At 40.4% G+C, this 11,818-nt stretch overlaps 1 protein-coding gene across 1 annotated transcript; it reads right to left on the reverse strand.

The window, feature by feature from the left end:
• Positions 1–368: 368 nt before the first annotated feature.
• LOC139203013 (dual specificity protein phosphatase 22-B-like) lies at positions 369–9,817 on the reverse strand. The gene is made up of 7 exons (XM_070832644.1): positions 9,684–9,817; positions 9,535–9,568; positions 7,477–7,559; positions 5,052–5,101; positions 4,492–4,566; positions 3,068–3,239; positions 369–1,405 (listed from the first exon to the last, which is right to left on the reverse strand). The coding sequence occupies exons 1-7, from the start codon at positions 9,702–9,704 to the stop codon at positions 1,217–1,219; spliced, it is 624 nt and encodes a 207-aa protein (XP_070688745.1). The 5' UTR covers positions 9,705–9,817; the 3' UTR covers positions 369–1,216.
• Positions 9,818–11,818: the final 2,001 nt, after the last annotated feature.

Genomic DNA, 11,818 nt, shown 5'->3' on the forward strand with positions numbered 1-11,818 from the left:
ATTTGAGTAAATGTACTTAGTTTCCATCCCACTGCTTCCCTTTTGGCTTGTGACCCCCTAAAATAACCTCTGTCACCAGTCGAGGTGCTGGGATCTAACTCTCGGTACATTTGCTCCTAATAATAACTTTATTTATGAGGCGCCTTTAATGCAGATTTGATGTGGTAACACTCACAGAGGAAAGTGAACAGGAATAAATTCAACAGAGTCACTTATGTTGTGTTATCTTCAGTGAATTTAAAGGAGAAATGTTGAATCCTATACTTTTTTACTGCACTGCATTTATTTTACAGCAATAATTACTCAATGATCATCCTATAAAATCTACTGGATCACTATAGATTAAATTACCCAGCAGTGTATAAAGCAGTGAAACCCACAGTAACACTGAAATTCTGCTTACATCAGGATATATACTTTTTTATATATATGTATATATATATATATATATATATATATATATAAAAGTTCGGCCAAAAAGTCGTTTGAATATGCATGTATTTAAATATTTTTCAGAAGGTTTGAAATGCCTAAAATTATTTAGTAATTCACAAGAATCATGTTTATTCTGCTTCTCCAATCCTGTGTGGGAGCTACTGCTCTAAGAAGTATTAACTTGATGAATTAGATCTATTTTTAATGGTTATTGGATTAAATAAAATGCAAATTTACGTGTAAGCGACAATAGTCAAGCGTGTTTTTATATAATAATAAATAGATACTGGCTTTTACTGTTAATCCCTCTCAAAATAGTGAGTCTCTTTTTTTTTTTCTTACCGTACAAACAAAAATAAACATTAATCAAAGCTATAAATAAAGAATGCTACTTATCATACTGTTTTACTGGAAGGTACAGTATTCTTCAGCTGCTGTCTATAGAAAGTAATACTCATACTTCAAGTAGGAGACACAGCATAACATAACCAACCAGGGGAGTGTACACTGCTAAATGCATGTTCACACTGTGGACTGTATGTACATATTTCCCTGGTGTTACGCTTGACTGCCCTTGCATGTTGTTTTGACAGTTAGAGGCAAGGACATGACATGACGATGGGGCTGAGATAATGACATAAAAAACCCCTCGCTCACATGATTATTTAGCTATTCATCAAGCACGAGGATTCAGCATTACAAAATAGTTCCTGCTGTGGTTTTTCTCTGCAGGACGGATGTGATCTTCAGAGTGGGTCTGATTGTCCTCCGCTGCTTGACTTCAGGAAAGACGAGACTGACAGGTGCCACTTGTGCCCAGAGAGGGAGCCATGCTGGTCACCATGGCACTGCTGCCACCACCGCCGCCACCACCACCGCTGCTCTTAGATTTCTGGTCTAAAAGGGTTTCCACCTCCGCACCGTCACTGAACGAGCTCTTCCCGTATCTGTCCTTCCACCAAGCTCGATACTGAAGGGGGGTGAGAGTAGAGAGGGAGTGCAAAAGTGAGTCACATGAGCTGAGAGAGAAGAGATGCAGGGTGTTTCCAGCTGAGGAGAAGGCAGAGGGCTGTTAAAGATGGATTTCAGTCGAAGTTTTCTTGATGACATCACTGATTTCTACTGATGAATGCAAGTGTGTGTTATGGTGTGGTGTGGTTTGGACCCTCCAAAGTCCAAATTGTCACTAACAATCATATAAGCTTGGTATCGGTACTTGCTGGGATAACCCAGCACCAAATAGTAGTACGGTGATACCTGCGTTCGATCCTTTTTTGTACACAGTTCTAGAAAAAAAAAACCATTTGTGTGTTTTTTCTGACAGATTATCACTGCAAGGGTTCTCAGTTTAATGAGACTGTGCTGCAACCCACACAGTCTGTGGTGGTGAAAGTGGGTCGGTGTATGTGAAGATATGCCTTTCAAAAAACATGACTACACTCACACGCCTGTAGCTTAATGTGTGGCGTAAAACGGGGAAGGATTATGTCAGGAAGAAACGAAAACACAAGTAACATGATAAAGTATTTCATCAAGCACGAGGAAAAGGTACCAAATGCAGAATTCTGTTCTTATCGGCGTCACTTTAAGTTTTCACTTTGGTTTTGGTACCAATGCTCTTAAAGTGATGGCCTGTGAGTTATATTTGTGCCAGTGTCGCCTTCAAAATTACGCATTTATGGTCCAAATGGGGAAGCAGTCACTCCTTAAAGAGCTTCTCACCTGCTGCAGTGATGTAGAAGTGTACTGCGAGGTGTCTCCGTACACGATGACATCACTGTAGTGGGCGTGGCTACAGGTGTTACAGCGCACAAACTCTGGATACAGTCACCGAAAAGTCTACGGTTCTGTTAACTGTCTACTAAAGAGGAAACAAACGCCCCCCCAAAAACAGGCTTGAAACTTTAAAAAAAACAAAAATGAATCACAACTTTTCAACCTGGTTTAAGTTAAATTTAAGGAAAAACTCAAAACTTAAACCGTTGTTGTCATGTTGTTTTAAGACTAAAAACTGTCGCAGTAATACTGAACTCAAGTCCACTCGATGTTTGAATCATTTTCTTGTGCATAGATACACAATTTGAATCCCAGTAAAAACGTATAAACAGAGAGGTATTTATGCTTTGAATGGTTATTTCTAAAAAAAAGAACATAAACCATGAAATCTTAATGATCCTAACTTTAACCCATAAGAACCCTTTTCTTCTTTAAGTAAAATTATGGGGGATATAAAACAGACTAAGTGAACTTATCTTTGAGATGCTACCTCTACTGTCCAAGATCTGAAATGTTAAATATATGTCACAGCAGTACATTAAAGCTGTTTCACATCAACTTTGGTGAGGTAAATTGTAATCTAGGACATTATTAGAATTGTTAAACTCACCTTTTAATAACAAAAACAAGCTATTTAGAATCAGCTAGTTGTGTCACAGGTTTTAATCAGGCAGACAGACACTTTGGAAATGGTCACTGGGTCACATGACTGCACCGGGAAGTTTAGTAGCTGTCACTTTGGGACTTTTTGACTTAAATTCAATGTTAAAGCTGTAAAGGGACATTTCCAGAATATTTAATAGGTCTGTGACAGCTGTGCCACCGTGGGCTCTTATGAGTTGAGTCAGTCACTCACTTCAGCCAGTTCTGTGTTTTCAAACTCCTCCAGTTGCCGAAGGAAGCCCAGGTTCGGCCCCGCACACGGCCGAGCCGCCCTCACTGCGGCCAGAGCCTCCACCCAGCCGCGGCCCGTCACTGTCATGATGTAAGCCACCACCAGAGTCACACTGCGGGACACTCCTGCAACACTGACGGCACAGAGCACAACAGCACGGTGTTATAGTTATAGCCATCATCACAAAGTCTCTTCTTTAGTGTACAAAGAAGTGAAACCCCTTTTTTCCTAAAGTTGTGGTTAAATGCTTGATATTGCATCTTTGATATGAGAACAGATGAAAGGTGATGAAATGTACAAAGAAAGCTTCAACCAACATGTTTGTCAGACGTGTCCTGTCTGGCGACAGTTGTGGTTGAAAATGAGAATTGAGTTAATAAAAGATGCGGACTTCCAGTCAGTAATCACCTCGAGGCAAATACTCATCACTACAAACAAAAATCAACATAACTGAATATTGATGCTTTTTCCTTTCAGCATCCTGATATGCAAATGGAACCAGTTTCGTACCATTTAGCCTGATGTGACGCACATCGGGACTTAGATTGGTGAATTAAACAAAAAGAATGGAGAGTACAGTATATATTTAAATGTGTTAAAAGTGTTAGAGCAAGTCAATAAGAAATAAGAATGAAAATCAATTTAACCCAAGTCCTGTTTAACCCTTTCATGCATAGAGGTCACCACAGCTATTCAAAAGCTGTTTTCTTTTATACACACTGTTGGAATAATTGTTCAATACCCCAAATTTAGTTAAAGCCTGAATACACAGTTTGCAAAGGTTCATTGTGGTTTAAGTTTCACTGTGATATGTTTGGAAGAGTTTGATCAATAAAGTTGAGAAGATATATAAACTTTATTTATCAAGAATAAATCATATTGTCACAATCATTTCATGAGAAGAGGTGAAAAACATTTTATTCCAACTTTATGGGCGACAGTGTAAATGAGTTTTAATGGCATAGTTGCTCATCAGCCACTACAGTGGATGCTATTGCATCATCTCATTCACTGACTGCTACCCAGTGTGAAGCCACTGCAAGTGTAAAAAATAATAAAAAGAGACCCTGGCAGGTAAGAAAAATATGGTGAGTATTGTATTGAATATATTGTATTGATTTTATATTGGGAGGAAAATTATGATGAACTGAATTGTACATCATGCATCAGTAACTGTATTTCAACTACTGGACATGTAAATATATCTTTATAAAATAAAAGTTCAAATCTTGTTTTTCATGCCTAAAGATGGATAAAAACACTTTATCCTGACTGAGGTTATCATGATCCATGCATGAAAGGGTTAATTCTCCATGTCGAAGTCTTCATTTAACATTTAACCGGCAGTATTTTCACTTTTCGGTTTCTTTCTTTTCTTTACTCACCAGTGGACGAGGCAGCCCTCTCCTTTCAGCCGGGACTCGTGGATAAACATGATGCTGTCTCTGAAGTACTGAATCCTGGTAACAGTATCACATTAAGTACACTGAGTTAACATGGACTCAAACATCTTGATATTACAGATTTAATATCTCAGCTTAATAAAGGTTTAGTACCTGAAGTAGTGACTGCTGCACCTGCCCTACAACCAGACTACATTCATAATTCTATGATTTATTGATAAACTTGGTATAAGCTTTAGGTTTACATTATTCAATCAGTTATGGTACATACTGTTTGTATGATTATGTTCAAAGAGATGTTCTGCATGAGAATATTCTGTAAAACAGAATATGTTCATAAGATATTAGAAGCTTATTTTTATAGAGACACTATTTTGATAAACTGTAAAAATGTAAATCAGAATCTTTGGGGATTTTTGCCATTTTGTCTTGTCTGACTGTCACAGATTAGAAGATTATAGATACATCAGATATGATATTGACAAACCTTCAGCCCTCTTATATAAACACTGTAGAACTGTACATATCATGTAAGTACTCACAGGTTTTGCTTAGAGTGGTCAGCAGCAGATATACACAGGTACGTCATGTCCTAGAGGGCAAAGAGGTATTAGTTTAGCCTCAAACAACACAATAGAGTGTATTTTCTGCAAATCAACCTGTTGAATTGATTAATTTACAGTTAGCAGAGTGTGACGAGGGCTTTCATCCTGTCAGGTCATCTGTTTGAACACTTGGTCTAACACACTTCCTGTTTTTCAGTGTATGGGACGGCCCCTGAAACCTTGCCCATCTGACCCCGCTCGTGTGGTAGGTTATGGCATAACGATGCGTGCTTGTGCATCTGTGTGCGTGTGTGTGTGTGTTCTTTCTTTTACTGTGCACCTGGCAGCTGATGGTACATACAGTGGACAGAAACTACCTTGTCCCGTTATGACTGCACCGCTGCAAAAACCCCTGAGCCCTCTGGGACACACAGTGAGCTCTGGAAATGCTCCAGACAGGTTAGCAAGCACACAGCAAGAACACACACAAGTACTCATGCACACACACTTAAACAATAATAGACATGCACATACATGTACACACACATGTCGCTGAAGTTGTATTTATTGACAGAAAATGTCACGTCACTCAAGCAGGTGTTGAGAAGTCTTTATATCTTTGCACCATCGCTCTTAAAACCATGACGCAGTGATTTGTAAATTCAAATCCAGACTAAAAACTGAATACACTCCCAAACAGTCTGCATGCAAAGTGTGGATAAGCACAGAGATGAACTTCCTTTACTTGCATTTTAAGACTCAGGGCTTGGTCCATAAAGCTGACCGTTTATTTTGCAGTATGTTAATTAGAGCCCACATACTGTACAGTAATGGCACATCCGACCTTTGAGACTTGGTGGTTGCAAATTCTGCCTTCCTCTCTCAGGAACCATCGTGCTGTCTTCCAAGAAATCAATCAGTCAACATTTTGACTGTTAGGTATGCAAATAAACCATCCCATCTGGCCATTCGGGCTACGCTGGTAAAACAGACCTGAGTCATCATTTCGCCACAGCAGTCAAAAAGCTGCGTCACCCATCAAATATGTGCACAGCAGCAGGGATTCATGAGCAGCTGACTGAAGGGCAGCACAGTTCAGGGAGTCAGACATGATTTCAGGCCCAAAACCTTTTTAAAAAGTTTTGGTGGTTGACCAGTTTGGGTAGTGATACTCTAATACAAGTTGCTGTTTCTCTTCAGCGTTCAATGAAACACTAGAATGGATGGAGAAAGTGTTCGGAAATCTCTGAGCACTTTTCATGCTCGCTTTCAACAAGAAAAGATGAAAGTTGTGAAAGCGGACAAGGTTTTCAAAAACAAAGTCTAAACGGACTCCGAGACGTAGACGGAGAGAGGACAATTTCGCTCAGATAGAATTCAAACTCTAAAGGATAATTAGTTATTTATCTCACCTACAATAAAACTTGAGTTAAACAGATTTTGCAGGTGTGCATAAGGTGCAATCTGCCATCTGTTGCCGAATGGAAATCAAAAAGAGTCAAATTCCGGGTTTCATCCTCCAGGTTCCTTCCCACGCTCACACCCTCACATACACACAGAAAAATGACTTTCCCGCTCTGTCATACACAAACCGTCAGGTCTAAATGCAGCCATGAAAAGCCAGAAACCTGTTTTATTTTAAATTTTTTTAAAGAGGTTCCACTTTCAAAACTTAATGGACTTTGTGTGAAAAGTATCTTCCAGTATTTTATGGCTTGGATCTCTATCGCAGCTGCATCTCATGTCCGAAAATAACACGCACTTTTTCAGAGATTCTCTAGGATCCCACACAATATTGAAATGTCACAGTCGATCAGAAAGCTGCTTCTTGGGTAAAACCTGGCGTCTTGACTGAGAGGACTTTCTGTGCAAAATTGAAAATACGAACATCTGACTTTCACACCAATTGAAGTGGTCTATTTCAAGCAGCCTTTGATTAAAACCCTTTTGTGTAAAGGACATTTTCTCACACCCTGTGTTACCTCGTGTGATTAATAGGTTGTTGGAGATGATACCTCGGAGGGTGAAGTGAGGGGCTGAAATGATGAGCTGATTAATCAGTTAGCCAACCTGTAGAAAAATTAACAATTTCAAGCATAAGATGCTGAAAATGTGCTGCTTTTGTGATTATTTCTCTCTAATGTTTTGGCACAACAAGTACTCAGTTAATTGGAAAGTTAATGAACTGATTAATGGATAATGAAAGTGTGTGTTAGTGTCAGCCCTAATTAAGATAAGTCAGTCCCCCCCCCCCCCCCTTATGTCTGCTGCCAATATTTAACATTTTCACAGCCAGTACTAAGCAGCAGGGACGCTGAAGGGGAAAAACAGCAGTGGTGAGTTCAGGGGAAGCTGTTTACTGTATGATCGGGGTAATATCGGGGCAAAGAGGGTCGTGCAAGACGCAGAGAAGACGGCTCACCTCCAGGAAGGGTGCAGCCGTGTCGTGGATGGACAGGATGTGGGTGATGTTGTGCTCTGCTAACAGCTGCCTGTCTCGTGCATCTGCGGACCACAGAGAAGATCAAGAAATCTCAAACACTCCTTGCACCCAATCACAAACCACCCCATCTAAGATCCAACCTAAATTAAGCATTTTCTACCCAACAACAGCCCCCCTCCTCTAATGTCTCCCAAGCAAATGTGGCCTTGGGGCTTAAAAGTGTTGCTCTTGCTTGAACTGAAAGAAAAACCGGAAAACCAGTGTTTCTAAAACAGTCCAGCTTGGGCCAAAAGCAAGAAACAGTAATTGTTCTAATCAAATTTTGGTCCTTAAAAGGAAGCCAAATGTTCTCTACCTGGGCCAGATGTGTCTTGAGCACTTTTCTCTCACGCTTTGCAAATTTGCAGGATGCTGATGCTACCCGTACAAGAGTCTGTGCTGAACCCTCCTGTTGCCCAAAATCAATTACAGTAACCCCAATTTCACACAGCAGCACATGTTTGTATGAGCTGCAGAGACAGAAAACAACTGCTTACAATGAAATAGGAAGACAGATGAATATATGAGCAGGCATCCTATGAATCCTTAATATACTTGCAGAGAAAACACAACCTGGTTATGTAACTTCCACCGTCGGCCAGGGACTTGAAGGTCACACGATGAAACGAGCCCCCAAGTGTGTCGGCCTTGTAAAAAATATTTTTATGGGGTGTCACGTTGCTGATGTGACATTAAAGCTATTGACAGAGCTGTCTCTCTGATGAGTGACGCTGCTATATTTGATTTGTGCAGAAAGAAGGAAGCCAGCTAACAAAAATCACACATTTAGATCTATGAAACATCATTTAATATATTTTACTAATATAGTTTACTTTTCTGGACATTATACATTGTGTTTATACTGTAGATGGGCCTGCTGCATTTCTGTAGCCTGTCCGGGCATTAAGCTCGTTCTAGGATAACATTTTTTTTATTTTTGAATTTGTTTTTTTTCTTCCTTTTTCATCTTCTCTGCTTCAGTAGCTACTGTTCTACCTTTGTGGGACAGCTCCGCTTATACACTGAAAGAAGAGTTTCACTCTTCCTCATAGTTGCTCACGTTTGCTGCTGTGCACAAACTAAAAGTTTGAGATGTTGTAGAATAAGGGAAGTGTAGAAAATGTGATCAAAGCCGTGGTTAACATGTTAGATTTCCTATTTGACATCCCTGAACATGCCATGTTTTAAGAATCACCCCCCCCCCCCCCCCCCTGTGTAAGTCACTATGTCACGTGTGCACAGATCTCTTTAAAAAAGAGCAACGTAATGGCTGCATGTGATGTTTTATGGAAAGATGTGGAATACAGTTCGCACCGGGGACACCCCCACGCCACGGGGGCCTCCCCACCCACGCCAACCCTCACACACTCCCAGCGGTCCTCCTCCAGCTGCTGAGAGTTACACACTTTTACCCCCACGCACACTCACAGAGAGGCGAAACACACACTGGAATATATATATATATTTTTTTATTACATCGAATAGACTACTTCAATCATTCTGCTGCACACTGTGACCTCTCCACTCTATAGAAACTGAGCTCAGTGTAGCATCTCACCACATGTCCCCCTGTATGAGGAACTGAAACATACTCTACTAAATTATCACGAAATAAAGCACTTCTTTACTCAGATCGCGAGAGGCAGCAAGCTACAAGAGGCTCGCCCTCGACTTTTTACGCCTTTTGGCAACCAGTTCTGAATCAGGTAGAAAAGATGCACAGCTCAGACATTTTTAAATGTAGAGATAAAAACCCCTGTCTTTTATTTTATTATATTTTATTACCTCATTTGTGTTCTTCATGTGTTTAGAAATTGTTTATCATACTTTTATACTTTTATATGTCAATATTGTAATGGAGCAATAGGGTTGTGTTACTTGGAGGGTTAAAATATACCAAACTATTTCAAGTAGTGTTTTGTATAATCTACACAACTAATAAAAAAAATACTTTGCAACAACAGAAATAAATAAAGCACAAGTGGCAGGACATCTTACCTTTGATATTTCCCAGATAAAGATCAGGCAGGACCTACGGAGAGTTAGATGTTCAGTCAGAAGAAGGACAGAGAGTTTGTCCAACAAGGTAATTAAAGTTTGGCTGTTTTACTCTTTAAGTCTTTAAGTGTAGAGATGTGATGCCGTACCTTGTTTATTCCATTACCCATGTCAGCTTATAGTCTCCAGAAAGGCTCACCAACTTCAGCACGCGACTTTAGATTTGGTTCGTCAGGTTTCTGAAGCTGGCCTGGTCGGGTATCACCTAGTGCCGGTCGAGCCCTCTCTGCAGGAAGTCAGTCAGTCAGTCCTGTTAATGTGTCCCATCGTTTTCAAACCACCAACCCCTGACGACTTCTTTGTCTGCCCCTGGACATCATGAAGCTTTCAGCAGGATCCACAGCCCATGCTCTGAGTGTGCTGCTTGATTGAGAATATGCCGCTTGAGATGACGTAATGTGACCTTAACAGTGGAGCACCCTGCTTGGATATTTATATTTAGACCAGGAGCGGGTCATGGGACTGAGGATAGGCACATACCAGCCAGACAAAGATGGTTGAGGGCCAGGGGGCAGAGGGGAACAGATCCAACAGTGGGTCACGCCTGGCTATCACTATCTGCTGAGGTGTTATACCCTACAAGGAGCCCTTCTGAATGGGGCTCAAAATACTGCCGCAATAAATCTCAATTTAGATAATAAACAGTAAGTGCGAGGTATAGTGACTCCGTTTCACCTGAAAGATTTCGTTTCCTGGTTTTAAGTGGGCAGGAAGAGGTTAGAAAAAGGTGACGTCACTCATTTCTGCGCAACCGATTTGGCAATATTTGAAAATTCAATATTTCAGTATCAAAATGTGACGACAGTTGTGGGGGATCGTAAGAAATCACACCTGAGAGCAAATCTCAAAGCGCACAATCTGAGCCGAGCCACATCTCTGAGTTCTGCACTAACAATAAGTGATGAATGTTTTATTTCATGGGGAAAAATACTTCAGATTTGAGACCATGTTTTCAGAATCAGAATCACCTTCACTGGCCAAATTTGTACAAGCAAACAAGGAATTTGACTCCAGTGAAACTTCTCTCTCTAAGTACAGTTAGATAGATAGATAGATAGATAGATAGATAGATAGATAGATAGATAGATAGATAGATAGATAGATAGATAGATAGATAGATAGATAGATAGATAGATTTTTTTGCATTGTAAACAAACTAGAACAATAAAAATAAGAACAACACAATTTCAGCTTGGCTTTGATTCATATGTGCTGATTCTCAGGGATTTTGTGCAGTAAAAAGTAAAACCTCAGTCACCAAACTCAGCAGGATTCATCCCCTGGTGACCATGAATGTCTCCCCAAGGTGTCATGGTAATCCATCCAACAGTTGCTGATTTATTTTAGTGGAGGACAACCAGCCGACACATCATCTGTGTTGTCTTATCGGGCTGACTTTTTCTAATCTTTGCTTATAAACCTGAATTATTCATAGAACTGAGAAGTCCCCCGTTTATTGGTTCTCAGTGGACATTCACACGAGCCGTCTTCAGCGACTGTTTCCAGTAAATTCTGATACACCGTCAACACACTTGCTGTGAGGCGATTGAGGTATTTTTAGCCCGGCTTTGTCGTCTTGTCTTGTGTTCCTGTGTGTGGTGCAGAGTGTGGCACAGCTCAGACGCACTGACAGACAAGGGAGCGTGGAGGCGTTTACAAAAAGCCTCCTGCCTCAGAGAACTGGGTCTGAACAGCTCATCGCAAAGCAGGTTAAACTCATTGATAAACACACATCACACATTAGACGCGGGGGCCTTTTTTTTTGTTGTTTTGAAGAGATGGTGCACAAATAAAACACCTCCATCAGAGCTGTAGGTGTGTGTCTGTGAGGGGGGAGGAGGGGGTGGGGGCTGTGCTGTATAAACACTAAAGGATGTGAGATGTTGATGATTCATTCTGTGTTTTAAAAGAGAAAGAGACATTAACTCAGGAGTTACTTTCATGTTCGGTTTGTTCCTAACGCCCAGTAGATAATCTGGATAATCAGATAATAATAGACATGATATTCTCCGGCTGCAGCTAATGGTCAGTTTAAATAATCCAATGATTGTTTTCTTGGTTTATCGATTAGTCAGTTTTTCTATTTAACGCCAGAAAAGGCAGAAGAGGACGACTTCATTGCCTCACTGAGGTTTTTCCTAATAAGTTAATGGTTCACACACAAGTTTCAGGTCTTCTTCAATAGAGCACGATGTTCGTTTTGTACATAAATGATCCCATTTAG

This window comes from Pempheris klunzingeri, chromosome 6 (assembly GCF_042242105.1).
Source record: "Pempheris klunzingeri isolate RE-2024b chromosome 6, fPemKlu1.hap1, whole genome shotgun sequence".
Classification (NCBI taxonomy): Eukaryota; Metazoa; Chordata; class Actinopteri; order Acropomatiformes; family Pempheridae; genus Pempheris; species Pempheris klunzingeri.

Coding starts and splice junctions, on each gene's coding strand:
- LOC139203013 (XM_070832644.1), bottom strand. CDS start 9,704: ATGGGTAATGGAATAAACAAG. Junction 5,102..7,476: donor CGGCTGCACCCTTCCTGGAG/GTGAGCCGTCTT, acceptor TTTGCCCTCTAG/GACATGACGTACCTGTGTAT. Junction 4,567..5,051: donor GACCACTCTAAGCAAAACCT/GTGAGTACTTAC, acceptor TACTGTTACCAG/GATTCAGTACTTCAGAGACA.